Genomic DNA, 15,523 nt, shown 5'->3' with positions numbered 1-15,523 from the left:
CTGCGTACGTCGTACGGACGGTCGCATGGACGGACACAAGTGACGTCATAACCAAACCAAATTTTCTCGCATTCACGGGTTACCAAATTCTCTTAGCTATGGGGCTCCGCTGCGCGCGCCTGCGGCGCGCGCGAGAGCTCCGCTATTATTTGTACAAAAAAGTTTGTTGAGTAGAGTGTAGAAAAAAGCGTGTGATATCGAAGTTTTATGCCCACACGCCTTATAGTCCTTTGCAAACAAAATCTGTTTCGGAGCAGAAATACCTATTCCTTCCTTCCTTCCTTCCTTCCCTCCTTCCTTTCGCGGACAGAAAAACATAGAGCTCTAGTACCTCAGAAGATCGAGTGATATATTAGAAGGAAATGAGAGGTCCGGTCTCATTATATTATAAGACTTGACGAAGTAGATATTCATCGTCACCGAATATTCCTTCCCTTTTTATTTTCCCGAGAGGGAAAACTAAATGTGAGCAATCTGCGTACTTACTGTTTTTATTTTATTTGCGAAGGAGGTAAAGGGGGCCACAAAAGATTTTGAAGCCCGAGAGGAAAGTGCCAGTGAAAGCGAACTTTCAGCAATCTGTCCAAGACAAAGACGAACGCAGGTATGAAAATACAATAACTCGCTCCTTATAATAAAGGAATTTTAGCATAACTGCAATCATAGCAGATTTCTCAAGTATTTGACATTTCCTATACCCTTACAAGGACCTTCACCTAACGAAAGATTATTGCAGGTTATTTTAAAATGACCCACGCTAGGTCTCTACAAATTTATTTACTCAAGCAGGATATATATTTTTTTGTTTCTAAAGGTTTCACCGGGTGAATACTTTGAACTCGAGGGTCAGTATGAGGACGTCATGACGCCAATGCCTGCCTTACTACAGTCGTTATGCTTGGATGAAGAGTATTTACCAACACCTCAACCTAATAGTGGACTACAGGCTCTAAATAGACATATTGCTAGTTTGAGTGATGGAAGAATCAGTCCAGTGCGCTTTCAGCTAAACCAACCGATTAAAAATGTCGCCAAAAGTACACGTTCTTACATCAAACGAAAGGCGAAGGACGTAGTGGAAAACACTCTTGAGTGTATTGCACCGGGACAATCTGTTGAGTTACTTGCTCTGATCACAACCACTACTACAACTAAAGAATCGGAGCCTGAAGGCAAGATTATGGCAACCCTGATTTCATTGTACGAAGGAACCACCTCATGGTACACGAAAATGACAATTTTATCTATCTTCGTACTACACTACACTAAAACACAGTTACAGGAGATGGTGCCAGGGCTCACGAAATGGAGGATTGATCAGGCAAGAAAACATGCTGTGGTTGTAGGTGAGGGAGTGTGTGAAGAGAGAGAACCCGTTATACGTTATCGCCTAGACGGAGAAAAAGTTGACCTTTTCTTAGATTTTATTAGTAGCCCACATTACCTTCAGGACGTAACTTATGGTACCAGAAAGCTCAAGACGTCAACTGGTGAATGCATCGAAATACCTGATCTTGTGCGAACTGTTATAAGTTCAAGAATGGTGAAATTGTATAATTCGTACTGCCGTGAAGTCAGTTTTGATCCTCTTGGAAGATCAACGCTTTTTTCTATTCTTAAGGTAAGAAAATATTTGTTGACTAACCTTGTTTAGGTATTTGGCCCATTGTCCTGTCAAAATTTAGCTTAGGGTTTTGCAAGATAAAAAGTTACAAACGATATAACTTTGTACTGTAAGTTGCTATTAGCGCCTTTGAAAATCTAGTATAACGAAAGAAATGGCCTTCTTTGATATATTTTTCCGTAACAAAAGAGAAGAAAATGAAAAAAAAAAAAAACAACAACAACAAAATGGTGGTGCGCGGGCGTGTAAGAGTCATGAAAACTATGACCACGATAGTCATTGTGACAATGCGAATCTGTTTCGGGACACCTATCACAATTCTTGACGTGCGCGTTGCATTTTTGCATCCTCTTACTTGTTACATATATGTGCAGCCTCCCAGAAAAAGAGTCTTGCTGGCCTTGACAATGTTGCAAACGAAGGGGCCTCAGCTTTTGATACCTTGGAACAAACTGTACAAACAATGGCTTCCCTTGGTAGGTATAATCGGTGGAGGTGATGTATGTCCAGTTGTTACTGAGCATGTATCGTTACTCTGCGAGCGAGCTCTACAGTTTGAATTGGCCGCATTGCCAGTGTCAAGCGCTGCGATCGAGGTAAGTGAATAAAAATGAAACTGGACATAGCCTCTTGGCTTTTTTTACTCTAGACTTTATTTACCCAGCGTACAAACTGTTTCGTCGCCCCCCCCCCCCCCCCCCCAACAATTATCCATCCTTTAAGACGTTAACCCATGGAAATAAAGGCAATTCATTTGCTTTCTCATAGGCTCCTCTCTGGACTGGATTGACAACGTAAAACAAAGGATTCGAGCAGCTAAAAGATATTTAAAAGCAGATTACAAACTGCACGTGTTGGAGGAAAGTCCCCGTGCTGTTCACTGTATACGTTTTGCTTTATCATCTGAGGAGGCTGAGTTCAAGTCATCCTGTGACCATAACATTACCATTCAGTGCGATCGATGCTTGGATTGTAAGAAAATTGCTTGTGATATCATTACTGGACTAGAAGCAAATGATATTTCTTACAGGTAACCATCATCAAATAACTTGAAACAGGTGCATAATGTATTACTTTCCAAAAAATCTTGTTACAGGTGTAGCGCGCGCGCGGGGGTATCCATTTTTTTTTTCTTTTTTTGCACCGAAAGGTATTTAGCGAACCAGTCAACCACCCAATGCTATGAAAATGAAATAGAAAAATACTAAGTACACGATGAAAGTTATCAAAGAAGCCTGTGACCTGCTCACCCCATGAGTCACCCATAGCTCAGTGGTTAGAACATCAAGACTAGTAACTGGAAGGTCGTGGGTTCGATTCCTGTTGGGGGCTCGAAAAAATTTTCCGAGATTTTCCATCGTGTACACATCGTGTAAATCGAAGACACGGAAACAACCTTGAGTGTACTAACCTGAGCATCAGGCTTTTCTTCAGTAAATTTTGCTGAATTGTGCAAGGCCAGGCATTTGAACCTTGTTATTTTATTTATTTATTTATTTTCGTTTAAATGCGCCACTACAAGGGCACTTGTGAATAGCCAAAAGAGTGATTAAAGGTCTTTGAAAGTTTTTAGATAGCCATTAAAACAGCCAAAAGTCACATTTCAGTACGGTCAGATCATTGCAGTCAATCCTTCGCCTATGACCGTCCTCCCCTCCCCACCCCTCCTCATCTTCACACTGGTAGGTGCATAAGGCACTGGGCACTAGTCTCTAACAACATGGCCGCGGCATGAAAATTTTCCTCATGATCGAGTCGTGGTCTTCGTTAATTTTACGAAAATAGCGCATATGTGAGCCTTGCCGAATTCGTATTTAAGATTCTTACTGTCATCCATACGGAAGTGCTTCAAAATGGTTGAAATTTTGGGTAAAGTTTGTCATGAAGATAGGCTTGAAGCTGATTTTCAAACATCGAGTGACTTGCATATCTGTTTCTACTATGTAAGTCTGCTACAATTTTAAGTATTTAGTACTATAGTTAACATCTTTGAGTGTTTTGGGCATTAAAAGTTCTAGTTGAGTTATTTCAGCCGTATTTACTTTCTAATCAGCCGTCTTGTTCACGCTGGCCATGAAACTCTTTGAACATTTTCATTTTGCACCACTCACATATAGCACACTTTTGTCCTCCAAAATCTTGTCTGCCATGGAAACTTTACAAACTTTTTTTTGCTTGCATTTATTATCCATGAAGAGTGTTATAAAATTATGGCCAACTAATCGTTTAATATAACGCTGCATCGGTGATATTGAATCGTAATTTTTACCTAAACTCCTTATCGTCACAAATTACCAGAGGAGTCATATTTTCAAAGTAGGTTTTCTAGTCACCCAGAAATTTATTTAAAGTTTTGCTTCTATCACTGAAATGACATTAGGTAGTATTAGTTGCATTAGCGTTTTGAGCTGGAAAGATGCAATGCTTTAAGAAATACTTAAGTGGAAAAATGACTCTAAATTTAGCCTTTTTTTACCCAATTCGAACCATAAAAACGTTGACCTCGACATCATCCACACGTTAAAGAGCTGTTCCATATTACTCTACCTGTTGTTTCTTTACCTCAATATGTAGCCTCATGCAAAATATAAACAAAATCTGAGAGGGTCGATGTAGACTCATATTCTAATATTGCCTGGTTTTGTGGTGGATCCTCTCTTAATAGTACACTATATCTGTTATAGATCTCGAACTTTCTTGCGTGGCTAATCGATGTTGCTGTCTCTAAATAATTATATCGTAATATATTTTTTTAAGTTTTTCAGTAACTTCTCTATGTATAGTTTGAGGATACATAGATCTCTACTTTTTAACTGCTGTGTAGTCACTACAACTGATGATATTCCCAAAGAGGTACCAAAACCAACTCCGGGTATGACAAGTATTCCCTTTTGTTGTTTTATGGAAGTCCAAGCCTCCCGGGTAACGTTTTACTGCATTTCAAAAATGACATCCGATCATCCAGTTGAGAATGGAACTGTTACCTTTGAGAATGTTAACTGAACAAGCTTTAGAGAGTGGAGAAGGAAACTTGTTATTCAGGAAGGTCAAGGGAAGAAGTGAATTAAAAGAGATCGTGAAACTCCAAAATCCCGAAAAAATAAACTTCCACAATTCCGTGAATTAATAGGCCAGAATTTATTAAGAATTTTGCCAATTTTCTAACGTACTTTTGAGAGTGTTTGTGTTACTAGCCCTTTTTGTGCGAAAACAAAATTCTCTAAAACTAAGAAAATAAGGAGGCAGCGTGAGCAAGTGGGTTAGGGCCGCAGGTCCCGGGTTTAAGTCCCGCTCTGACCGCTAGCCCGCCAGTTTCTCAGTATCCCTGAGTTCAACTCCTCGGCCACGCTTGTAAATCGGCGCCAGCTGGTCTGCCCCCTGCCATTTGAGATTTTTAACCATGTTATTATATTTTCAATTTATACTATTTCTTTATAACGTTTAATGCTCGGCCACACTTAGCACTTGTGCTATAAACCTTGTCGAGAGTAAACAAACGTTATATTTGTATATTTTACTTAAGGATCGTTATACAGTCTACATTTTCAGCAAAATCTATTTACGCATCCAGCAAACTCTGACATTTGTCCCTTTTTAATCCATAGAGAAAATGATGAAAACGAACGTAAACGGTTATTTGATGAAAGCAGGGCATCGATAGTTGAGCTCAAGGATTCTAGTAAAGCTGTCTCCGACGGTGTAGTGATAAAAAGGGATATAATTGTTGTTTCGAGTGACGATGAAGAGCAAGGAAAAAAGCAACCGATAAATGCTGAGCAGGGAAGTGAAATATTACGTGCCTATAGTGGTGACTTAATGAGGTACGTAATGTCTCGTTTTATCAGTTCGTCTGAAGGAGGGGAGATTTTCAATCTCACTTGAATATTGTGGACGTGACTAAAATTAATTGATATCTATTGGAAGAACAAAGTTGTTAAGTTAATTTGCACAATTTCGACCGATGAGCCTGTGACTTGCAACTTACCCTGCTCTGCGAATTAAAAGATTAACGAACAGATTACCCTGCCGAAAAGGGTACTGTACCGAGCATTCCTTATTGTAAATTCCTCAATGTACTTGAAGAAGACAGTAATTAAAAAAAAGTTATTCTACGTTGTATCGGTATAAACTACTCGTTGTTCAGTGTCCTGTATCAACAGGAAGCTAACATCGTTATCTCTGGAGTTTTACTTCACTAAACGTTTGAGGTCTTCCTAATGGAAGAGTTTTTGCAGCGTTAAGCCTGGTTTACACGTACGACGCAAGCATAAGCACAAGCGCAAGCACAAGGCGCTTATGCGTGCGTCGCACCAGTTTACACGTAGGTTTCTTGTGCTTATGCTTGTGCTCAGTTATGCTTATGCTTGCGTCGTACGTGTAAACCAGGCTTAATGACCTCAAACATCTTGCGGGGAGAGTTTTCATTTTGAACTCCACAAACTGTGACAAAATAATTAAAAACATCCATGATTGAACTTGTAAAGGGAACCACAGGACAGCAACAAAACATTTCTTTTGCTTCAAAACAAAACGTTCTTTTGCTTCAAATTCAGTAACTATACATGTTTGTATTATAACAGTTCCGTGTCAATTACAAAGGAAGCAGTGGAGTGTGAAAATCAGCCGTGCTCTGCAGACATCTCCTCCGATGGAATGTTAAACGAAGGGTCAAGAGAACGGTTTCGCCGTTTCTTCTATATCAGAAGAAGTCCCCATAATGGTATCCAGTGACGAACACGACAGTCAAGAGGACAGGAAACTTCTAGAAGACGAAATGGATCCGATCGCCGATAATAAATATCACTGTTTAAGGTAGAGGTTTCATTTTGAGTTCACATGATATTCTCGCTAGTAAGTGCAGCATTGCGAGAGGCAGAGTTGTCATTCAGCGGCTTTTGGAGTACATGGCAACAACAATAAAGTGCTCAGAACGGTGAAAATACAGTGTATGTCACCAAGTTAACTTAGCTTTAAATAGCGTAAGTAAAATACTTACATTGAACTGATATCGTGTGATTGTTTTTCTTTCAGGCATTCCCTGGGCAAAGCTACTATAAAAAGAAGTGAATGCTTTTTATGTGCGGTAGAAAGTTCCTTAATTGACCAGGATGTTCTGCGTCAACAAAGGAAACTCTTGGACGTCCATCTAAACAATTGGGGAAAACAGCGTAAACCTGTTCCAGCCGATGGACACTGCATATTGCATGCATTTAGCGTTGGACTGAGGGAAATCGAAGACCACAGTGACTACCGAGTAGCATCTCTGTTGCCAAAAATCAGGGAGGAACTTTTAAGAAACATTGAGTTCTATGCCCCCTTTGTCGGTAACCTGGATGTAGTTGCAGAACTAGATTCGTATGTTATCTCCAAAAGTTATGATTCGGGCGTGGTCGACCTAATGCTTTATGTGCTAGTAAATGCTACGCAGACATCCATCCTTGTTTTTTATCCTCTCGAAGATAACGTTCGTACTCTTCTGATACCTCCTTCGAATGCAACGGCAAGAAGAACCATCTATATCTCCAAAATTGGCCAGCATTATGACGCTATTTTGGACAAGGAGAATTCCAGTCGTTTGAAGATTGAGGGTAAGTTTAGTAGGTTTTTTTCGCGCGATTTCTTTAGATAAGAGCAGTATAAGGGACAATTTAAAAAAAATGTGAATGTGATGACGCGTCGGGCCAGGGGCCAATATTATTTCTTGGTTAAAACAAAAATCGCGGACTCGCCTTCATTTTTCAGAACATCGTGTTCTTGGGCCGAAACTCGCGGGCACGTTTTCATGTTGGGTTTCAGTATAAGACGTATCGGAGCACAAACTCGACCCACATATGACGCCGAGTCCCTAATAAGTTAAACCATCCTCTCTTGGTTAAACATATAGCTCTAATAAGGGCCTTTTAGTGGCACTCGAACGTAACTTGTACTCAATATGCATGGAAGCATGCTTCAGCCTTTTTTTTTTTAATTTTTTTTATTTTTCACCAAAAAGTGCTGCTCGCAGCCTCTCGGTAATTAGAATACAGTCAAACCCCCCGAAAGTGACCGCCCAAAATGTCAAGTCTAGCTGGTTGTTTACAGAAGGTGGTCGTTTTACGAAAGGTCTGACCACAAGGTGGTCTTAATGTTGCGTCATAGCCTGTGATACGTGGTTTCGGAGGCTTATCCTTGCACAAATGCAAGGTTAATACCCGTGATCTTTTGAATGACATCTCGTTGAAAAATAACTCAATGTAGGAGTAACAGATGACTTTACAGTTTTTATCGTCCTTGTAATTAAAAGTCACTTATAATAGCTTAACTGATGCGCAAAAAGTGTCACTTGCTAAAATAAGTAGTTAAGTGTAAGTCAAACCTCGGAGAGGCGACATTAATTGCATTAACTGAAAGTGCTTTTCCTTACACATAGGGAAATGTACCCCGTCTGGTCCGGAAGATATTTCATTCCTGCCATCAGTAGCTGAACCACGCTCACCAGTACATACCTCCAACATGTACAGCTCTCTGAGTACAGACGACAGTGACGACAGTGACAGCAGTGACGACAGTGATAAAGCAGTGGATGAAAGCACGTGTAGCCTCTCAGGGAGCACTTCAAATGAAGACGAGGGCATGGTTCGTTTAACCGCAGGCAAAGTGTACCTGGATCCACAGTTGTGGAAAAAAGTTCCAGCATGCCGCGTCGAAAAAATTCCACATGACATTGATGGCCTATGTAAATACCAGCTGCAGTTTGACCCTCGAAAGCGGATGGAGTCCTCAAAAGACGGTCGCAATTGGCAGCGATACGTGCCATCAAAGCGTAGTGGGTTTCATGGCGTTCGGAGGCTTGCCCAGTGTAAAGGGTCGTATCGATGTGACAATCAACACTGTGATTTTCTTAAAGAGTATGATGTACCAAATCGTTATCATTTTCGGCAGAAAGGAGAACAGATGAGATGCGATCATTGTGGAAAAGATGGTGTATTTGTCAGCTGTAATGCAAGAAAAATTTGGGAATTTGAGGACTCCCGGCGAACGGTAACGGTTTATGATTACGCCTCCCACAGTTGCAGTCTTTTGCTTCCCAGAGAGGAAACGAGGGCCGATCAAAAAATCAAAGAAATGTTTAGAAAGAACCCAAAACTCAAGCCAAGCCAGATGCCAATAAACTGTGTTGTTGAGGCAATCGCTGATGGAAAGGATTGGAACGAGATAGACAGCGTTTCTGAAAGCGTTGTCAATGAGCAACGCATCCGTAACCTGAAGAAAAAAGCAGTGAGCGAGGCAAATCCACAGGGTCATTCATTTGAAGCTATAGGAATTCTTAAGGCTAAAACAGATGAACGGGATAAGTTTCTTATACACAAAGTAAATGACCGTCGCTTGAATGGCAATCCATCCTTTGTTTTCAAAACCAGCACATTTAAAGCTAAGCTTGCTATGTCAATGGACAGAAATGGGGATAAACTCCTTTCTCGTGAATATTGCCATTTTGATGGAAAGGGTAATCGATGCCCGGGCTAAACAACTTTGACAGCTAGCGTATATCATCCTACAATGAAAAGAATGATCAAACTTGCAGTAATGGAAACAGAAGGAGAAGCCGAAGACAATGTAAGGACTTTCTGGGAACAATTGGATGAAGTCATTAAACAAGTCAGCGGAGATTCATCGAGCACATTTAACCCTTATGGGTTCATGTGCGACGAAGCGGGAGGCATCTGGAAATCTATCCAAAATCATTTCCCAGATGAAGTTTTAAAAAACAGTGTAAGTTGTGAGTTTCATTACATGCAGAGCGTAAACAGACACACCGTTCACGCTGAAAATGATGAACTGAAGCGTCGTTACAAGAAACTGGCTAAGCAGCTTATGGATTCAGCGACGCCTTCCGCCTATTTTGAAACATTAAACTTGTTAGATAATTTTATCGCTATGCGAAAGGACGGTCAGAAGCACTTGAGCAACTGGCTGCGATGGTGGGATAGGCGGCGAACTCACTGGGCTAAAGCATTCAAGTGTGATTTGCCATCCCCTAGCTCAAATCTCTCGGAATCAGTGAATGCTAGTTACACTCACAGAGGTAGCTGTCATATAACTCTTTTGCGGGCTGCTTACGAAGACACCGCTGACAGCATTCTTACAGAAAATCAGTGGCTCAAGTACAAAGAAGGTGAAAAAAGTGGTGGTCGTGGCCCATCAGCAGCAACCAAATCAGACCGAGAACATGCCAAACAGAAAAGAGAAGCAGTTCGCATGGCAGAAGAGCTCACCTTACTTACCTCTGACAACGAAGTGGGTGCAGATGCTGTAGAAGTTGCGTTTAGAGAATTTGAAATTGATTCATCAGCTAGCTTCGAGCCGAAGAGAAAGACAAGTCAAGTCAACTCAAGTCGGAAAAGAAGAGGTAGGCGTAGAAAGAAGCACGTCAGCGTGTACGACGAAACAGAGTCTGAAGTATCGTCTGCAGATGAAGAAATGAGTAAAGAAAAGTATGTTGCAAAGGACAAAAGAGAGGCAAGAACACGAAAAAGGCCGAGCAAAAAGTTTAAGAAGTCTCTAGAGAAAGCTAAATCCAAAAACATTAAAGGACAGAGCATTACACATGACAGCGCCAAGAAATCTTTTACAGTTGTTATTAAAAGCAGGAACACCATTGAAAGAGCCGATGGCAAAAGCGTCATATGGAACACCTACACCTGTACCATAAGTAAGCGACCATCGTGTGACTGCCCTTATTTTCTTGGCCAAGAAGACCAGACTTGCAAGCACATCATCTGGACGTTGATTAACCTCTTTAATGTTGATCAAGAAAGCTCTATTTTATACCAAGTTGCTTTCACTGAAGACGAAATGAAACTTTTAAACAAACAGGTTTGCTGTGACATACCTAGAAACCTTGCGTTCCAAGGAGAAACTTGCAGCAATGAACAACAAGGGGAAAAGTCGACGCAGGAAAAACATCAAACGGATGCAGAGAGAGTGACCAGAGCTCTCAGTAAAAACTCCAGCTGTGGAAAAAAACCGGATTGGCTTGTTTGCAGATTTAAGAAACAACCTGGAAAGAATCCTAAATGCTCAAATATAAATTGTAAGCAAGAAATCAAAGTAGGTGAGATCCATATACTAGTAGAAGCTTTAATTGTCCCTCCTGGAAAAAATTTTTCCACGTTAACCAAATTTCGCTTTTGCTTAAATAATGTCTGCCTGAAGCATTTGCCGAAAAACACAAATCTTGATGAGTTTACCGGGTTAAACATTCGTTCTGATAGTTGTGTCTTGGATCAAGAAGAGCTGCTGCGTGTTATGTCCATTGGTATTCCAGTTACACTAAATAAGGGATCATAAGTTTCCATAATCACTTTAGTCCAACTATGAGTGTATTAAGGAAATTTAATTCTCAAAGGGAGAACACGCCAAAGCATTTTTTTGAAGACAGTGAAATCTCATCACAATCCTGATCTTTCTATATTGCCAAAAGCACTTTTTTTTAGTGAATTAACATATTTTTTATGAACAAAACTATACCACTATATTTTATTTTTCTTTAAAGTGCCCCTAACCCTTCAATTTGTTTCCTTTTGCTAGATTTTCATATCTGTGAAGAACTCATTTTCGAAATGTTTTTTTAGAAATATTGAATCCTTTTTTTTTACGAGCGCTAAAAGTTACTGAAATTTTTAAATTTTTGCGCGCTTTAAGCCCCGCTGAACAAATTTTTGTCTCGTGGGCTCATTAGGAACGAGCCAATGAGAACCGTCCCATATTTGACACTTTCTTAGCTGTGACGTAAGAAAAGGACATCATTCCAAAGCACGAAGTATTCGGATCGTTATCAGAAGGAATCTTATGCATGCTGATTCCTTTCTCTACATTTCGAGAGTTGCTGCATCCAACATCCACACATTTTTCAACCATTTTCTCTGTTTACAATTGAAGCCCCCCTTACCCCGAATCTTCGATGTCCTTTTCTTACGTCACGCTCCATATTTGGACACATTTGGCCGAGTGGAGGACTAATGCGAACGATAGGTGAAAATATCGACAAGACTGCCTTCACTTCTAGCGCTCGTAAAAAAACAGGATACAATATTTCTCAAAATTTTTTTCGAAAATGAGTTCTTGAAAGATATGGAAATCTACCAAAAGAAAACAAATTGAAGGGTTAGGGGCACTTTAATCCAAATATGTCCTTTTACTCTTCGTAAAACCAAGTATTACAGACCCGACAGCGTAAATCAAGTTTTGTATTATGTCCGAGGTGATGAACTGTTATGTTTAACCGTATAACACATACCTAGAACTGTAATATTGCCTTACAAGCCGAGGTAAATTGTTGATTTTGGGTGCCCAGAAAAGAATGAGCTGGTAAGCTAACAAAAGTTATTGTGTTTTGAAACCCGTTCGTTTATTCCATGAGTATTTTCATAACATAATTAATGAACTATCCTTTTGATAAACATTGAGTTTTCGCAGTAGAGCTATATATAGAATTAGTAATTTTTATTGATTGCCTATACTGGCCTGGCATAACATTTCAGGTTAAGAAAAGTTTTGATTATTCATGACGGGTTTTGTCAGAAAAGTGTAAGTAAATTAACGAACTATGGTAGAATAGACCATATTCGTATTCTCGGTATTGAACTGGATCGAGCTTGCAATGAAGGCTCTCGCGGGGGAATATATTAGAAACTATTTGGATGTGAAAAGATTCCCCCGCATAAGCCTCGTGTGCAAGCTAGTTCCAGTTCAATACCGAGAATACGAATGCGGTCTTTTTACAAACGTTTTCGTTTTCTTGTTATCGGCGCTCACATGAACATACAATTTTCATCATTTACGGGACAATTACCCGTTTTCATTTTCTCCTCCTATCTCGTTTGGAGTCGATTGTCTACCAGTTCAATTGTTGAGTTATTAAAGTTGACTATCATATACCGTTTAACGTGTTGGTCTGAATTAGTATTTGTTCTCAGAAATCCTTAGTGAATCGCCTTTCAATTCAAACCGAAGATATGTTGGTGATCCTGAAAAACATCTATTGAGCTAGCAGTTTTTTGTTCACCAAAAATAAGAGGCCTCATTAGGGGTTATAGGGTTACCCGTTTTCAGGTAAAAGATAAATTACTGGGTATTGCGCGGAAGGGATAATGTCAATATTAAAGATATACAGGATATTAGGAAAGGCATTTGGCGATGCGGAGGCATCAAAGTTGCAATTTTTGTAAAAAATAAAATGGCTCTTTCATCAATATTACAGATAGAGAGGGTCAGAGAAAGGAGACTTCCTGTGTATTATTGGCCCTTTCAGGCACTGCCTGCCTTTGTACAAGAAAAACCGTTTTCTTCCTGGCATGGCCTCAGCGCTGTATCGATGATTTGGCACTGCTATTCTTGGGCGAAACTTGCTTGAATCTCGTTTCTAGCTTGCCATTCCAACATAGTAAAAATGTGTTGGTAGGCTTAGCGAATTAAACTTATTTGGCATCTTATCTTCATTTTCGTTAATAACTGAATATTAAAACTGAACTCAACAAAAGATTTAAGTACCCTTTTCTTTGAAAAGTCCGTTTTTACGTCCTTGCGATCCTTAACTTTTATATAACGTTATCTCGACTAGAAATCATTTTCAATTCATTTTCTAGTTTTGGCAACTCGCAACTGCAACTCGCAACTCGCAACTGCAACTCGCAACTCGCAACTCGCAACTGCAACTCGCAACTCGCAACTCGCAACTCGCAACTCGCAACTCGCAACTCGCAACTCGCAACTCGCAACTCGCAACTCGCAACTCGCAACTCGCAACTCGCAACTCGCAACTCGCAACTCGCAACTCGCAACTCGCAACTCGCAACTGCAACTCGCAACTAGCAACTCCACAACTCGCAAATTACCCAGTCCCATGAATTACATAGCACTTGTAGCTATTGTTTCATTTGTTCTAAAGTAAGATTCAATGCAAAACATTGTGGTCCGAATTCAAAACGTTGACTACGCAAACTGACCTTTGCGACCTTTATACGCTTCTAAACTCGGGGTCTAATAAAACTGCTACAATCTTTTGTGCCTGCCCGAAATGATTAAAAACCATGGAAAATAATATTATGAACGTGGGCCAAAACCTCTAGGAAGTACCAACAAACAATTGTTGTTTGAAACGTTTTCATGTTGTGTTTATCTGAGTTTTAGCATCGGAATGCCGTGACAGAAAGCTCAAATTTCACTAAAGTACTACTTGTAATTCGCGGCCTCAAAAATTTCCTTCTGTGTTGCCCATAGTTTTGAAAGCGGATTTTATAAGAAGAAAGGATGCTCTTTCACGTGGTGTAAATCTTTATCCTCAACGCCATGTACCAGTTGATGATTTTAGCCTCGCAAATCTGTCAATTTGGCATCACGAGAAATCGCTTAAAAAATTGTAAATATTGAAAAATCTCCTAAATATTTAATTTTCACTTCAGATGAGTAACATACCATTCATAATGTCCATAATTATGTATTTTATCAGACTGGATGTTTTTCGTTTGGAACAAAAGTGGTTTGATTTTTAAAACAAGTTCTTCGCAACATGTGGTGTCAGACACCGAAAACCCGGTTCAGGAGCGGTGAATTCAAGATCATAGCCTCACATCAAAAATAATTATCGGATCGAAGTAAAACATGTATTTCTTGCAATAGTTTACCGTGGGCTATGTTGTGAATTTTTTTGAGAATTTTGAATTTTTCGCTATTGCACACCTCTGGTTGATATTTACGGGCATCCGCTCTTAAGTGCAAGGAAAATGTGGAGGCTATTAAAACCAAAACAAAATAAATGAGTTACTCTGACTTTCGTTCTGGTAGACCTGGGAAATACTTAGCAGTTTGATATTTCTTGACGTTGAATACCTTTGAACACCCACAAGCGAGGAACAATTAATGTCAATGTACTAAAACAATCAATAGAAAAAGTTGCCATCGATTTCAATCCTCTCTGGGAGCTAAAATGACAGAAACTTCCCTTCAGGATATTCGTGCATTCATTCATTCATTCATTCGTTGAATGTTTTTTCAGAATTATTTTCACAAACTTTCGTCTACCGAAGCAGTTCTTTTCTTGTTTCTGTTTGGAAGTTGGATTACAACTTTCTGTGCTAAATCTGGCTCTTCTCTGCTTTGTACTTACCCACTATTTAATTGTAAACCAACATCTAGCTTTTGCTACAACCACGTGTTTCGTAGGTGGAGAATCTAACAGCCAGACGTTAATCAAAGATGATATTTTTCACAAAAAGACAACAACAACATTCGGTAAAAACTCACTATTTTCACGCATCATTTCTTTACGTCCAAATTCAAGTGGATCTCATCCCCAATTAGTACAAAAGGAGCCCAGTACTTCACAGCAAAGAAATCCTCTGACTCTCGTAGACTCTTCATAGCCTGGTGAAGAGATACACTAGCAGCTTTACCATCTCGAAGATGTTGGTAGAAACTCTTCATGAACTCCATAGTTGCCTGGTCTGAAATTGCCCAAAGTGAAGCCAGAACAGAACGAGCCCCAGCAGCCAAGAAAGCCCGAGCAATTCCGACGACACCCTCAGACTTAATCCCTGCTCTGCCACTATGACAGCAACTAAGCACAACCATTTTTGCTCGCAGCTTAACAGCTTGGACATCGGACATTTTTAACATGTAGTCGTCTTCCTTAGGACCCTTGTTCTTTGTTCTAGATCTTGAACTTCCATCGTAATGTTTTTGCCATCCGGGATTTGGCGCCAAAGCAATTTCTCCCGTTTCCTTTCTTCCATGAGCTGCGATATGAACCAAAGCGGCTGAAGTAATTCGTTTTAACACCTCGTCTTTGGTTGCCTCTCTTCCTGTAAGTGGTGGAATCGTTAGAATTTCTCCTATCATCTCTACTTCCTCCTTGGCAAA

General features: G+C 40.0%; 1 protein-coding gene across 1 annotated transcript; it reads left to right on the top strand.

The window, feature by feature from the left end:
• The first annotated feature begins 512 nt into the window (after positions 1-512).
• On the top strand, positions 513-2,541 carry LOC146488366 (uncharacterized). The gene is made up of 3 exons (XM_085120219.1): positions 513-604; positions 815-1,621; positions 2,393-2,541. The coding sequence occupies exons 2-3, from the start codon at positions 863-865 to the stop codon at positions 2,420-2,422; spliced, it is 789 nt and encodes a 262-aa protein (XP_084976345.1). The 5' UTR covers positions 513-604; positions 815-862; the 3' UTR covers positions 2,423-2,541.
• The last annotated feature ends 12,982 nt before the right edge of the window (positions 2,542-15,523 follow it).

The sequence above is a fragment of the Pavona decussata genome, unplaced genomic scaffold (assembly GCF_977016875.1).
Source record: "Pavona decussata unplaced genomic scaffold, jaPavDecu1.1 SCAFFOLD_11, whole genome shotgun sequence".
Lineage (NCBI taxonomy): Eukaryota > Metazoa > Cnidaria > Anthozoa > Scleractinia > Agariciidae > Pavona > Pavona decussata.
Note: the sequence above shows the minus strand (reverse complement) of the source record. Positions and strands in the feature narration are given on the sequence as shown.

What these genes read in the sequence shown, in the direction of transcription:
- LOC146488366 (XM_085120219.1), top strand. Translation starts at nt 863, where the DNA reads ATGACGCCAATGCCTGCCTTACTACAGTCGTTATGCTTGGATGAAGAG. An exon ending in CGCTTTTTTCTATTCTTAAG is followed by an intron (nt 1,622 to 2,392) that starts GTAAGAAAATAT and finishes GCTTTCTCATAG; the next exon opens with GCTCCTCTCTGGACTGGATT.